Source organism: Oncorhynchus mykiss, chromosome 4 (genome assembly GCF_057628025.1).
Source record: "Oncorhynchus mykiss isolate SJ-2025 chromosome 4, ASM5762802v1, whole genome shotgun sequence".
Taxonomy (NCBI): domain Eukaryota; kingdom Metazoa; phylum Chordata; class Actinopteri; order Salmoniformes; family Salmonidae; genus Oncorhynchus; species Oncorhynchus mykiss.
In genome coordinates this window covers 15,450,157-15,462,752 of record NC_143025.1, presented here as the reverse complement: position 1 = coordinate 15,462,752, position 12,596 = coordinate 15,450,157, and the positions used below count along the sequence as shown (strand labels likewise).

General features: G+C 43.0%; 1 protein-coding gene across 2 annotated transcripts in view; it reads right to left on the bottom strand.

Moving 5' to 3' along the window:
* LOC110522741 (voltage-dependent calcium channel subunit alpha-2/delta-4-like) overlaps positions 1–12,596 on the bottom strand; it is an 84,098-nt gene that overhangs the window by 3,061 nt on the left and 68,441 nt on the right. For both annotated transcript variants that reach the window (XM_090231221.1, XM_090231222.1), the window contains 11 exons: positions 11,249–11,310; positions 10,787–10,801; positions 10,367–10,411; positions 10,188–10,250; positions 4,069–4,139; positions 3,564–3,639; positions 2,926–2,978; positions 2,721–2,776; positions 1,454–1,474; positions 733–850; positions 53–251 (listed from right to left, as the gene is read on the bottom strand). In XM_090231221.1, coding sequence (XP_090087347.1) covers positions 53–251; positions 733–850; positions 1,454–1,474; positions 2,721–2,776; positions 2,926–2,978; positions 3,564–3,639; positions 4,069–4,139; positions 10,188–10,250; positions 10,367–10,411; positions 10,787–10,801; positions 11,249–11,310 — 779 coding nt within the window. The remainder of the gene's footprint in view (positions 1–52; positions 252–732; positions 851–1,453; positions 1,475–2,720; positions 2,777–2,925; positions 2,979–3,563; positions 3,640–4,068; positions 4,140–10,187; positions 10,251–10,366; positions 10,412–10,786; positions 10,802–11,248; positions 11,311–12,596) is intronic.

Here is a 12,596-nt window from a genome sequence, read left to right as displayed (position 1 = left end):
AATATTATGCCATTATACCACCAGTTAAAAAGAGAGGAGGAGGATGGCTGACCTTAGGATGGTAGGCATGGCAGGACTTTGGGCGCCGCCGGACTTTCTGAGATTTCATCCTGTTACACTTGACTGATGCGTTGTATTTGACCTCTTTGGGCTCCAGAGTGATGGAGGAGTACTGCCGGGAGCAGTCACAGTCCGCCTGAACCACCATCAACACCAGGTTACTGTCAGGGACTGCCTGCACCACAAACATCCTGCCACACAAAATATTAAGTTAACATTACATAGAATTATATAGTAATTTAAGGTAACACTTAATTGTATTTTTAGTATCTCTGTGTAACATCACTCCAAACATTCTGGAACACAACACATTCATTTAACATTCCATTCTGGAACACAACACATTCATTTAACATTCCATTATGGAACACAACACATTCATTTAACATTCCATTATGGAACACAACACATTCATTTAACATTCCATTATGGAACACAACACATTCATTTAACATTCCATTATGGAACACAACGCATTCATTTAACATTCCATTATGGAACACAACACATTCATTTAACATTCCATTATGGAACACAACACATTCAGCTATCAATATATTGTGGATACATTGAAAAAATATGTTGTCAAAATGCAGTTCAGACAATTGCAGGTAGGTATCATGGCCACAAGATGACGCCACCACTGTGGAGTTGACTGAGGAGGTTTCTTACTTCTGACAGCGTCCACATTTGAGGAGGCTGTTGGTCTCTTTGATGGAGTTGTCTAACATGAAGCCAGGGTACTCTGTGTCACAGGGCTGCAACGCGTCCGTCCTCTTTGCTTTATGGGCTAATGAGGATAAAGTAGTTTGTTTCAAAGACGCGCATAGCCTACTTTTACACACTCTCTCTCTCTCTCTCTCTCTCTCTCTCTCTCTCTCTCTCTCTCTCTCTCTCTCTCTCTCTCTCTCTCTCTCTCTCTCTCTCTCTCCTCTCTCTCTCTCTCTCTCTCTCTCTCTCTCTCTCTCTCTCTCTCTCTCTCTCTCTCTCTCTCTCTCTCTCTCTCTCTCTCTCTCTCTCTCTCTCTCTCTCTCTCTCTCTCCTCTCTCTCTCTCTCTCTCTCTCTCTCTCTCTCTCTCTCTCTCTCTCTCTCTCTCTCTCTCTCTCTCTCTCTCTCTCTCTCTCTCTCTCTCTCTCTCCTCTCTCTCTCTCTCTCTCTCTCCTCTCTCTCTCTCTCTCTCTCTCTCTCTCTCTCTCTCTCTCTCTCTCTCTCTCTCTCTCTCTCTCTCTCTCTCTCTCTCTCTCTCTCTCTCTCTCTCTCTCTCTCTCTCTCTCTCTCTCTCTCTCTCTCTCTCTCTCTCTCTCTCTCTCTCTCTCTCTCTCTCTCTCTCTCTCTCTCTCTCTCTCTACCCAGAAGTAGGCACCCATCCGAGAGCTGTGGAGCTCTACTCACATGTATGGTAGCCAGCCTTGGCTGTGTTAGGAATCCAGGTGGAGAGGATAGGAGATGGAGGGGCACCATGCACCATGGAGATGAACATGTCAATGGGATTGGCATACAGACAAACGATAGCCATGGGGGACAAAATGGTTGGGAGAAAGCAGTTGGATGAGAGAAATGGTTGGGAGAAAGCAATTGGATGAAGAGAAAATGAATTGTGAACCACAAGATATGGTATGAAAATGAATTGTGAACCACGAGATATGGTATGAAAATGAATTGTGAACCACGAGATATGGTATGAACATTTATTGTGAACCACGAGACATGGTATGAAAATGGCAGGATGATTCATCAAATGTATATGAAAGCACAAACATGTATTCAGACTGTTATACAGTCACCACTAGCCTTAGTCACTGCTACTACCCGGCTACCACCTGGTACTCTGCCCTGCACCTTCGAGACTGCTGCCCCATGGACATAGTCACTGCTACTACCCGGCTACCACCTGGTACTCTCCCCTGCACCTTCGAGACTGCTGCCCCATGGACATAGTCACTGCTACTACCCGGCTACCACCTGGTACTCTCCCCTGCACCTTCGAGACTGCTGCCCCATGGACATAGTCACTGCTACTACCCGGCTACCACCTGGTACTCTCCCCTGCACCTTCGAGACTGCTGCCCCATGGACATAGTCACTGCTACTACCCGGCTACCACCTGGTACTCTCCCCTGCACCTTCGAGACTGCTGCCCCATGGACATAGTCACTGCTACTACCCGGCTACCACCTGGTACTCTCCCCTGCACCTTCGAGACTGCTGCCCCATGGACAGAGTCATTGAACACTGGTCACATTAATAATGTTTACATACTGTTTTACCCACTTCATATGTGTATAATGTACTCTAGTCAAGTCTCATCCTATATAACTACTGCTGTACACACCTTCTCTATTCATATACTGTCCATACTGTCTATTTACACCATTATTTGTATATATATATATTTATATTCCAGTCTCTGACTGCTCCTTCTGATATTTCTTACTTTCTTATTTTTCAGGATTATGTGTGTATTGTTTTATTTCATATTACCAGGTATTGCTGCACTGGTGGAGCATTTTGCTGCACCTGTGATAACATCTGTAAATCTGTGTATGCAACCAATCAATTTAGATTTTATTTGAAGTTGGTGTAGGACTCTACCTCCACAAGTATGTATCCAAACCTCTTTGCAATGGCCTTTGTCACATAAAGTATTGAGAGCATTTACCGTCTACAACGTAATCCGAGTGCCACAGCCCACAGAAGTTGAACTCCAGTAAGAACCTGTACAGAAGCAGAGTTGTTGGGAGAGAAAATGAAGTATCAAAAAAAATTCAGTTCAGTTCAAAACAGCATTACACTAGAGTGATGACAAACAGCATATACAGACCATTTTTCATAAACTCAGCCTGAAAAGTGCATCTCACACTTACATCAACATGTGAGAGAAGAACCATTTAATCACTGCAGCAAGGCCATAGAAAGGCTACAGGAAGGAGAGATAGAGATACAGAGTGAGATACAGAGTGAGATACAGAGTGAGAGAGAGAGAGAGAGAGAGAGAGAGAGAGAGAGAGAGAGATACAGAGTGAGATACAGAGTGAGAGAGAGAGATAGAGTGAGATACAGAGTGAGATAGAGAGAGAGAGTGAGAGAGAGAGAGAGAGAGAGAGAGAGAGAGAGAGCGAAAGAGGGAGTGAGAGAGAGAGAGATACAGAGAGAGGGAGAGAGAGAGATACAGAGAGAGGGATACAGAAAGAGAGATACAGAGAGAGATACAGAGAGAGAGAAAGAAAGATACAGAGAGAGAGAGTGAGAGAGAAAGAGAGATACAGAGAAAGAGAAAGAGGGAGCGAGAGAAAGAGAGAGAGAAAGAAAGATACAGAGAGAGAGAGAGAGAGAGAGAGCGAAAAATGAAAGAGAATAAAACATAGGTAACCCAAGTGAAAGAGAACAAGAAGAGAGCATCTGTTAAGTAATTATATTATACAACCAGCAGGCAGCACATAACAAATGTTTCAGCAAATGGTGAATTCTTCAGGGTTAAGAAATATTGATAAACATGACTCACGCTGAGCAGAGGGCGAGCACTACTGGAATGACTGTGTCCTGATCTGCACATTCCCTGGTAGTCATACAACGACACCCTGTTGGACACACAACGATTAGCCTTTTACTGCACTGGGCTAATTCAGGGTCACACAGAGTGTTTCTTGGTAGTCTTAAACAAATCTACTTTGAAACAAAAATGTGCACACCTCACACACATGGTTATGGGCTTAATGAAAATAAGACATGTGTACCATGTCACATATAGAGTTGAAATATATTCAATGTTGAGTTTGCATCCTAATATGACACTTTATATACATCCCTGAAGACTGAAATATAGCAAACTGTTTGACGTAGAAACACCAGATTCTCAGCGGTAAAGAAAGTTGATTAATTATGAAATTCTGAAGAATATTAATACATTTGACTGCAGGAAAGGGTCTACGAAGTTAGGGATTACATAACCTTGCACAATAGGATCAATCAACGGTATAATATATCCATCGTAATGTAGCTCCTCTTACTTCTTGTACATGCCCGACTTAATCAACGCTGCCATCACAGACCCGTCCACTTCCCCAAAGAAACGTCCGACCTGTGGAGACGATGACAGGAGGGGGTTATATTCAGAGATGACATCATCTAGGTCTACAGAGCCTTCTGACTCTACAAGGGATCTCTTTAGCGTCAGAGAGATGGAGCCAGAGGGAGATTGTGTAACACCAATAATAGCCTTCAGTACCTGCTTCAAATCTGCATGACCTAGCACAAACTCCCATAGCAACACCATCAATTAGACACAGCCACAAGAGGCTAAACGTAAGATACCCTCTTGCTCCTTACAGTATTCTGTACCTCCATGTATTTACCTGTTACTATCATGTACTCTATGTTAGTCGTTTTACACTTCACAGGGTGATACTGTTGTCTGTGAATGAGTGTCACATCTTATTTAACATGACAGAAAGGTTAACCTCATATACAGTACAGTATACACTCCCCTCTATCTGTCTTCTCTTACTGTAGCACATCCCTGTACTCTGAATTATTCAAGGTCACTTTGTTTAAGCCACACTGTCCAAGTTTCCAAGTCATCCTCCCTCCTCTTCCCGTTTCTCTCTAACTGCGGCTGACACTTTATTTCAATCTCAGGGAGAAGGGAAGGAGACGAATTTCCCTGTGGCTTTTTAAGAGATACAGTGTTTGCCGAGTGTCTGTCTCTGTGTGTCTGTGTGAGTGTGAGTGTGTCTGTGTGTCTGTGTCTGTGTCTGTGTGTGTGTGTGTCTGTGTGTGTCTGTGTGTGTGTGTGTGTGTGTGTGTGTGTGTGTGTGTTTGCCGAGTGTGAGCTCTGGTCCCTGAAGCCAGAGCCCGGGATGGAACTTGATGCTCTATTTACCTGAAAGAAATGCAGTGAAATAAAAACGCAACAACGTTTCGGTGCGAAACTTGGCAGGCAATGCATCCATCCTAGGACAGGAATCTAATGCCGAACCAAAACAGCAGTGTGTCCTCCATCAAATCTATTACCAACATACTACATGTTGTGTTGTCAGCATCTAGACTTTGTTTCTGCTTAGTCACACTCTAGTACAAGCTATGCACATCAGAAATTCTAAGGAAGTTGGTTATGACCCATTTCTTGAAGGCAGCACTGTACTCCTGCCGTTTCCTGAATGATTAAATATTTACAGAGCTCTGCCTTAGCCCAATCCCTCTCTCTGAATAAAAAGGGGGAGCACTTGGTGTTCCCACAAAACTTTGTCAAAGTCCTAACCTCAGCAAAATGTTACGGGGTAGCACTTTATCATAATATCTGCTTACTAAGGTTTGCTTTAGTTCCTTACTGAGACATAAACATACTGAATTAAGAGGGAAAATTTAAATATGTGCATCCTTGGTTTGGCCTGAGTAGTCTTGATGTCAGTAAATGTTTTATTTAATCGGGACTGGCAGTGATGCAGTAGGAATCTGACGTATACACTGACAGGCTGAACAAGATGGTGTGTGTGTGTTTGTTTCACTCACCTCCAGCCCACACTCCTCCTTAACCCCAAAGATATCTTTTTTTTCATTATGAAATTATGACAAATATTAATAACATTCCACCCATGAGGCCAACATATTGTGATTTGGTCATTTGACTGCAGGGAATGATTCATTTAATCTGCAGTCGTTTTTATCAAAGGGGTTTTAGTAGGCCATGGTAATCCCCGGGTACATGCATGATATAAGATTCCACACTGACTACCCACTATAATGTGTAGTATAATAGGGTCTTATAGCCCCCCACGGTCATAGTCTACAAGTGCATTCTAAGATTTAGGGCCCAATACCCACCACACTGTTATGCTATGAACACTTATGTTATGAACACTGCCATGGCCCTTGTCCATTCCACCCCACTAATTCTCAGTAATACGGTTAGTCCAGTCCTCCCTCTACAGTGAAGTCAAGTTAAGGTGGCGTGGGCTGCTTGGTACCTTTAGCCCCAGTTAGTGATAAGGTGGCTGCTTACTGTCTTTAGCCCCAGTTAGTGATAAGGTGGCTGCTTACTGTCTTTAGCCCCAGATAGTGATAAGGTGGCTGCTTACTGTCTTTAGCTCCAGTTAGTGATAAGGTGGCTGCTTACTGTATTTAGCTCCAGTTAGTGATAAGGTGGCTGCTTACTGTCTTTAGCTCCAGTTAGTGATAAGGTGGCTGCTTACTGTCTTTAGCTCCAGTTAGTGATAAGGTGGCTGCTTACTGTCTTTATCCCCAGTTAGTGATATGGTGGCTGCTTACTGTCTTTAGCTCCAGTTAATCAGCCAGTTCTCTGCTAATTCCTGTAAGAGGGATTAGGACCAGGTGTTGTTTTGGCCTGTTACTTACTGCCTCACAGTGTCCTCTTCTCTCTCAATTCAGTTCAATTCAACAGACTTTATTGACATGGCAAGTTAAATTAATTACATTGTCAAAGTACACATACTGTATGAAGTGCCTCTATGGCAATTCAGATGGCTGATTGAGGACCTTTACTCTGAATAATGTGTTTGTTTTCTACGATTGTGTTTTTTTTCCTCTGTTTTGCTTTTCGTAGTGTATTGATATATACAGTGCCTTGCGAAAGTATTCGGCCCCTTGAACTTTGCGACCTTTTGCCACATTTCAGGCTTCAAACATAAAGATATAAAACTGTATTTTTTTGTGAAGAAACAACAACAAGTGGGACACAATCATGAAGTGGAACGACATTTATTGGATATTTCAAACTTTTTGAACAAATCAAAAACTGAAAAATTGGGCGTGCAAAATTATTCAGCCCCCTTAAGTTAATACTTTGTAGCGCCACCTTTTGCTGCGATTACAGCTGTAAGTCGCTTGGGGTATGTCTCTATCAGTTTTGCACATCGAGAGACTGAAATTTTTTCCCATTCCTCCTTGCAAAACAGCTCGAGCTCAGTGAGGTTGGATGGAGAGCATTTGTGAACAGCAGTTTTCATTTTGCTTTATGTTTTGGATCATTGTCTTGTTGGAAGACAAATCTCCGTCCCAGTCTCAGGTCTTTTGCAGACTCCATCAGGTTTTCTTCCAGAATGGTCCTGTATTTGGCTCCATCCATCTTCCCATCAATTTTAACCATCTTCCCTGTCCCTGCTGAAGAAAAGCAGGCCCAAACCATGATGCTGCCACCACCATGTTTGACAGTGGGGATGGTGTGTTCAGCTGTGTTGCTTTTACGCCAAACATAACGTTTTGCATTGTTGCCAAAAAGTTCAATTTTGGTTTCATCTGACCAGAGTACCTGCTTCCACATGTTTGGTGTGTCTCCCAGGTGGCTTGTGGCAAACTTTAAACAACACTTTTTATGGATATCTTTAAGAAATGGCTTTCTTCTTGCCACTCTTCCATAAAGGCCAGATTTGTGCAATATACGACTGATTGTTGTCCTATGGACAGAGTCTCCCACCTCAGCTGTAGATCTCTGCAGTTCATCCAGAGTGATCATGGGCCTCTTGGCTGCATCTCTGGTCAGTCTTCTCCTTGTATGAGCTGAAAGTTTAGAGGGACGGCCAGGTCTTGGTAGATTTGCAGTGGTCTGATACTCCTTCCATTTCAATATTATCGCTTGCACAGTGCTCCTTGGGATGTTTAAAGCTTGGGAAATCTTTTTGTATCCAAATCCGGCTTTAAACTTCTTCACAACAGTATCTCGGACCTGCCTGGTGTGTTCCTTGTTCTTCATGATGCTCTCTGCGCTTTTAACGGACCTCTGAGACTATCACAGTGCAGGTGCATTTATACGGAGACTTGATTACACACAGGTGGATTGTATTTATCATCATTAGTCATTTAGGTCAACATTGGATCATTCAGAGATCCTCACTGAACTTCTGGAGAGAGTTTGCTGCACTGAAAGTAAAGGGGCTGAATAATTTTGCACACCCAATTTTTCAGTTTTTGATTTGTTAAAAAAGTTTGAAATATCCAATAAATGTCGTTCCACTTCATGATTGTGTCCCACTTGTTGTTGATTCTTCACAAAAAAATACAGTTTTATATCTTTATGTTTGATGCCTGAAATGTGGCAAAAGGTCGCAAAGTTCAAGGGGGCCGAATACTTTCGCAAAGCACTGTATATATATATATTGTAATTACAGGGTTCATCTGTAAAAGAGACCTTGGTCTCAGCATGACTCCCTGTCAAAATAAAGGTACAAAAAAATGGTTGGACTAACAGTTATAAAGTAATACTAATAACAGGTGGAGTAGCAGTGGAAGTGATATTAACATTAACAGCAACTACAGCAATTGTCATGAGAATAATATTACATGAACGTAATGTCAGTAGGCTAATTGTAACATGGCTGAGAAGCCACATGGCATGGTATGAAAGACAAAACACAACGCTAAAAACTATTGTTACATTGTAGTTTTCACTGGCTGTCCCTCAGGTTGTGGCTGGATTACACACAATTGGCTGACAAAACTGCACATTTTGGCTGAAAATAGTCTGGGTAGCCATTTGATTAGATGTTCAGGAGTCTTATGGCTTAGGGGTAGAAGCGGTTTAGTAGAAGCCTCTTGGAACTAGACTTGGCGCTACGGTACCGCTTGCCATGCGGTAGCAGAGAGAACAGTCTATGACTAGGGTGGCTGGAGTCTTTGACAATTTTTAGGGCATTCCTCTGACACCACCTGGTATAGAGGTCCTATGCTGGGACATTCATACTACCCTCTGTAGTGCCTTGCGGTCAGAGGTTGAGCAGTTACCATACCAGGCAGTGATGCCTCTCGATGGTGCAGCTGTAGAACCTTTTGAGGATCTGAGGACCCATGCCAAATCTTTTCAGCCTCTTGAGGGGGAATAGGTTTTTTCTTGCCCTCTTCACAACTGTCTTGGTGTGTTTGCTTGGACCATGTTAGTTTGTTGATGATGTGGACACCAAGGAACTTGAAGCTCACAACCTGCTCCACTGCAGCCCCGTCGATAGAATGGGGGCATGCTCGGTCCTCTTTTTCCCGTATTCCACAATAATCACCTTTGTCTTGATCACTTTGGGGGAGAGATTGTTGTCCTGGCACCACATAGCCAGGTCTCTGACCTCCTCCTTATAGGATGTCTCATCGTTGAGGGAGAGGTTGTTGTCCTGGTACCACACGGCCAGGTCTCTGACCTCCTCCCTATAGGATGTCTCATCGTTGAGGGAGAGGTTGTTGTCCTGGCACCACACGGCCAGGTCTCTGACCTCCAACCTATAGGATGTCTCGTCGTTGAGGGAGAGGTTGTTGTCCTGACACCACACGGCCAGGTCTCTGACCTCCCACTGTTGTGTCATCGGTAAATGTAATGATGGTGTTGGAGTCGTGCCTGGCCATGCAGTCATGAGTAAACAGGTAGTACAAGAGGGGGCTGAGCACGCACCCCTGAGGATCAGTGTTGAGGATCAGTGTGGCGGATGTGTTGTTACATACCCTTACCACCTAGGGGTGGCCCGTCAGGACATCCAGGATCCAGTTGCAGAGGGAGGGGTTTAGTCCCAGGGTCCTTAGCTTATTGATGAGCTTTGAGGTCTGAGTCTTTGACACAGTGTAATGGGAAATGCAGCTCTGTCTCTACCTCTCCCCGGGGGCAGAGTGAGCACAGCCCGTCCTCTCTGGGCAGCCAGGTTTGCCTGTGATGACTGGACTCTATGGGCAGGCTGTGCTCACGGAGGCTGTTCTTTCTTTTTCTTCTCCCCCCTCTCTCTGCCACCCCCCCTTCTCTGCCACCGCATCTATCTATCTATCTATCTATATATCTATCTATCTATCTATCTATCTATCTATCTATCTATCGTTGTTATGGAGACACCTGCGCTGAACATGCCCTCTAAGAAATGTGTTAAGATGCGACCACCTGACCTTACATGTTTTTACATGGTCAAGCCGACCAGATAGTGATTATACAAATGATCCCTCCCTTGGTCTGGTGATCTGCTTATCAAACGGTTCAACGTGTTCATTAACCACAGTTATCATTCATTACATAACAAAGCATGTACAATGTACTAGACTAGATGTGGGTTACATAAGAGTTGTCAACTGGTGTATCATGGTGGTGTTAGCTGAATGGATTGGTTTGATCTGTTCGGGTCACTGGGTGGTCATGCTGTCAGACCCTTACCTCTGACCTCTCTTTAGAGACTATGATGAAGCCGTTGCTGTCCACAAGGAAACAGTTGACATCCTGGAGGAATAAGAGACAGGACATTAGTTGTAATGGCACTTATTCAATGATGATATTGACATTCATGAATTCAATGGGAACTGACTCAAACACTGCAGAACAGGCTCAGTACTTACAGTGCTCTGGCAGCTGAGAGGGCAGACACCTTCCACGTCAGTACACTGGAGACAGACAGACAGACAGACAGACAGACAGACAGACAGACAGACAGACAGACAGACAGACAGACAGACAGACAGACAGACAGACAGACAGACAGACAGACAGACAGACAGACAGACAGACAGACAGACAGACAGACAGACAGACAGACAGACATAAAGGTCAAGGTATTGAATAAGGTGGACCACCACTCAGATTCACTTGAATCATGTGACTGATAGCTGTATCTGGATTTGGAACATATTAACCACCATAACAACAACATAAACATGACTGGTTCAACAGCCAGTCAATATGGTGTGATATCTTCTACACTCTAGAGAGGAGTTCATGTACTGTATCAACAGAAAATAAAAAGGTCACTGTTTACGTACGTCTGTGTCAGCGGGCTGTGAGTGGACGTGAGAGACAGAGGTAGACCAGGAGAAAGACAAAGAGACAGAGAGATGATAAGCTATTACCACTTAGCACATAGTCCTAAATATACATACAGGATGTAGGATAATTTGCTGCTGATCATTTCAGACGTTACTTTACGAAAAACGTACCGAACCCTACAAAAATGTCCATTAGTTATAATCCACATACTAGTTCACATTTCCTGTTGCTACAGGATTATTTTCCTGCGGTAGCAAACTGGCTCAAATTAAGATCCTACATCTGTAGTGACGTCACACATTGTGTGTATGTGCTCCCTGCACAGGAACTGATCCTGTGACCTTGACATTGCCATGCTCTTACCAACTGAGCCAGAGATGGATTTGTGTCAGTAGTGTGGTATGTTGTTGGGGAGCTGTCTGTGTGTGTCTGTGTCTGTGTGTGTGTTGCTCCCTCACCTGAAAGGCAATGGTCCATAGCCTCTTCTCCAGCATCTCCAAGGACATCTGCACCCCAATGGCTAAAAATAGAACATACACACAGGTCAGTTGAGAGAGGAAAACATGGACTCTGCAAAAACCCTGAAGCCTAATTTACTGTGTCCGTCTGTGAGAGACTATTGAGAGGCTGGGTGGATATGGTGTTGGGCATTATAGTGTGACAGGAAATCAATCAGGCCTTCAGTTAACCTCTATGCAGTTTGCACAGTTAGCACCAAGCTGCTGCTGTTTGCATGAAAAAATGCACACTGTGGTACCACTGACGGGCTAGCGTGTTTATTATCTAAGCATAGCAGTGGTGGAAAAGGTACCCAATTGTCATACTTGAGTAAAAGTAAAGATACCTTCATAGAAAATGACTCAAGTAAAAGTAAAAGTCACTCAGTAAAATACTGCTTGGGTAAAAGTCTAAAAGTATTTGGTTTTAAATATACTTAAGTGTCAAAAGTAAATGTAATTGCTAAAATATACTTAAGTATCAAAAGTAAAATCATTTAAAATTCCTTTTATTAAGCTAAGCAGACGGCACCATTTTCTTATTTTTTAAATATACCGATAGCCAGAGGCACACTCTCCAACATTCCAACATAATTTACAAACCAAGCATGTGTGTTTAGTGAGTCCACCAGATCAGAGGCAGAAGGGATGACCAGGGATGTTCTGTCCTGCTAAACATTCACAATGTAACGAGTACTTTTGGTTGACAAGGAAAATGTATGGAGTAAAAAGTACATTTCCTTTCTGAATATAGTGAATAAAAGTAAAAGTAGTCAAAAATATAAATAGTAAAGTAAATTACGGATACCCCAAAAACTACTTCAGAAGTACTTTAAAGTATTTTTACTTGAGTAATTTACACCACAAATGCATAGTCACTTTACAAATGACCTCGAATATCTTGCACCCCTGCACAGTGACTCGGTTCCGGTACCCCCTGTACTTAGCCTCGTTATTATTAAGTCATTGTCTTGAGGTATTTTTTGATTACATTTTTTTATTTTCATTAATTTAGTAAATATTTTCTCTATTTCTTTATAACTGCATTGTTGGTTAAGGGCTTGTAAGTAAGCATTTCACAGTAAGGTCTACACTTGTCGTATTCGGCACATGACAAATCAAATTGGATTTGATTTGATTTGATGCGTGCGATACAGGTAAATTGTGTCTGGGAAGGGTGAGACTCTGAACACATCTACCAGGCTTTCACAGTAGCTCTGTGCTTGTTGATACTTCTGCAGAGTTCTGTGTTGTGAGATACCAATGCTTAATTTCACCCGATGGTTACTTAATTGTCTTGTTAAAATGG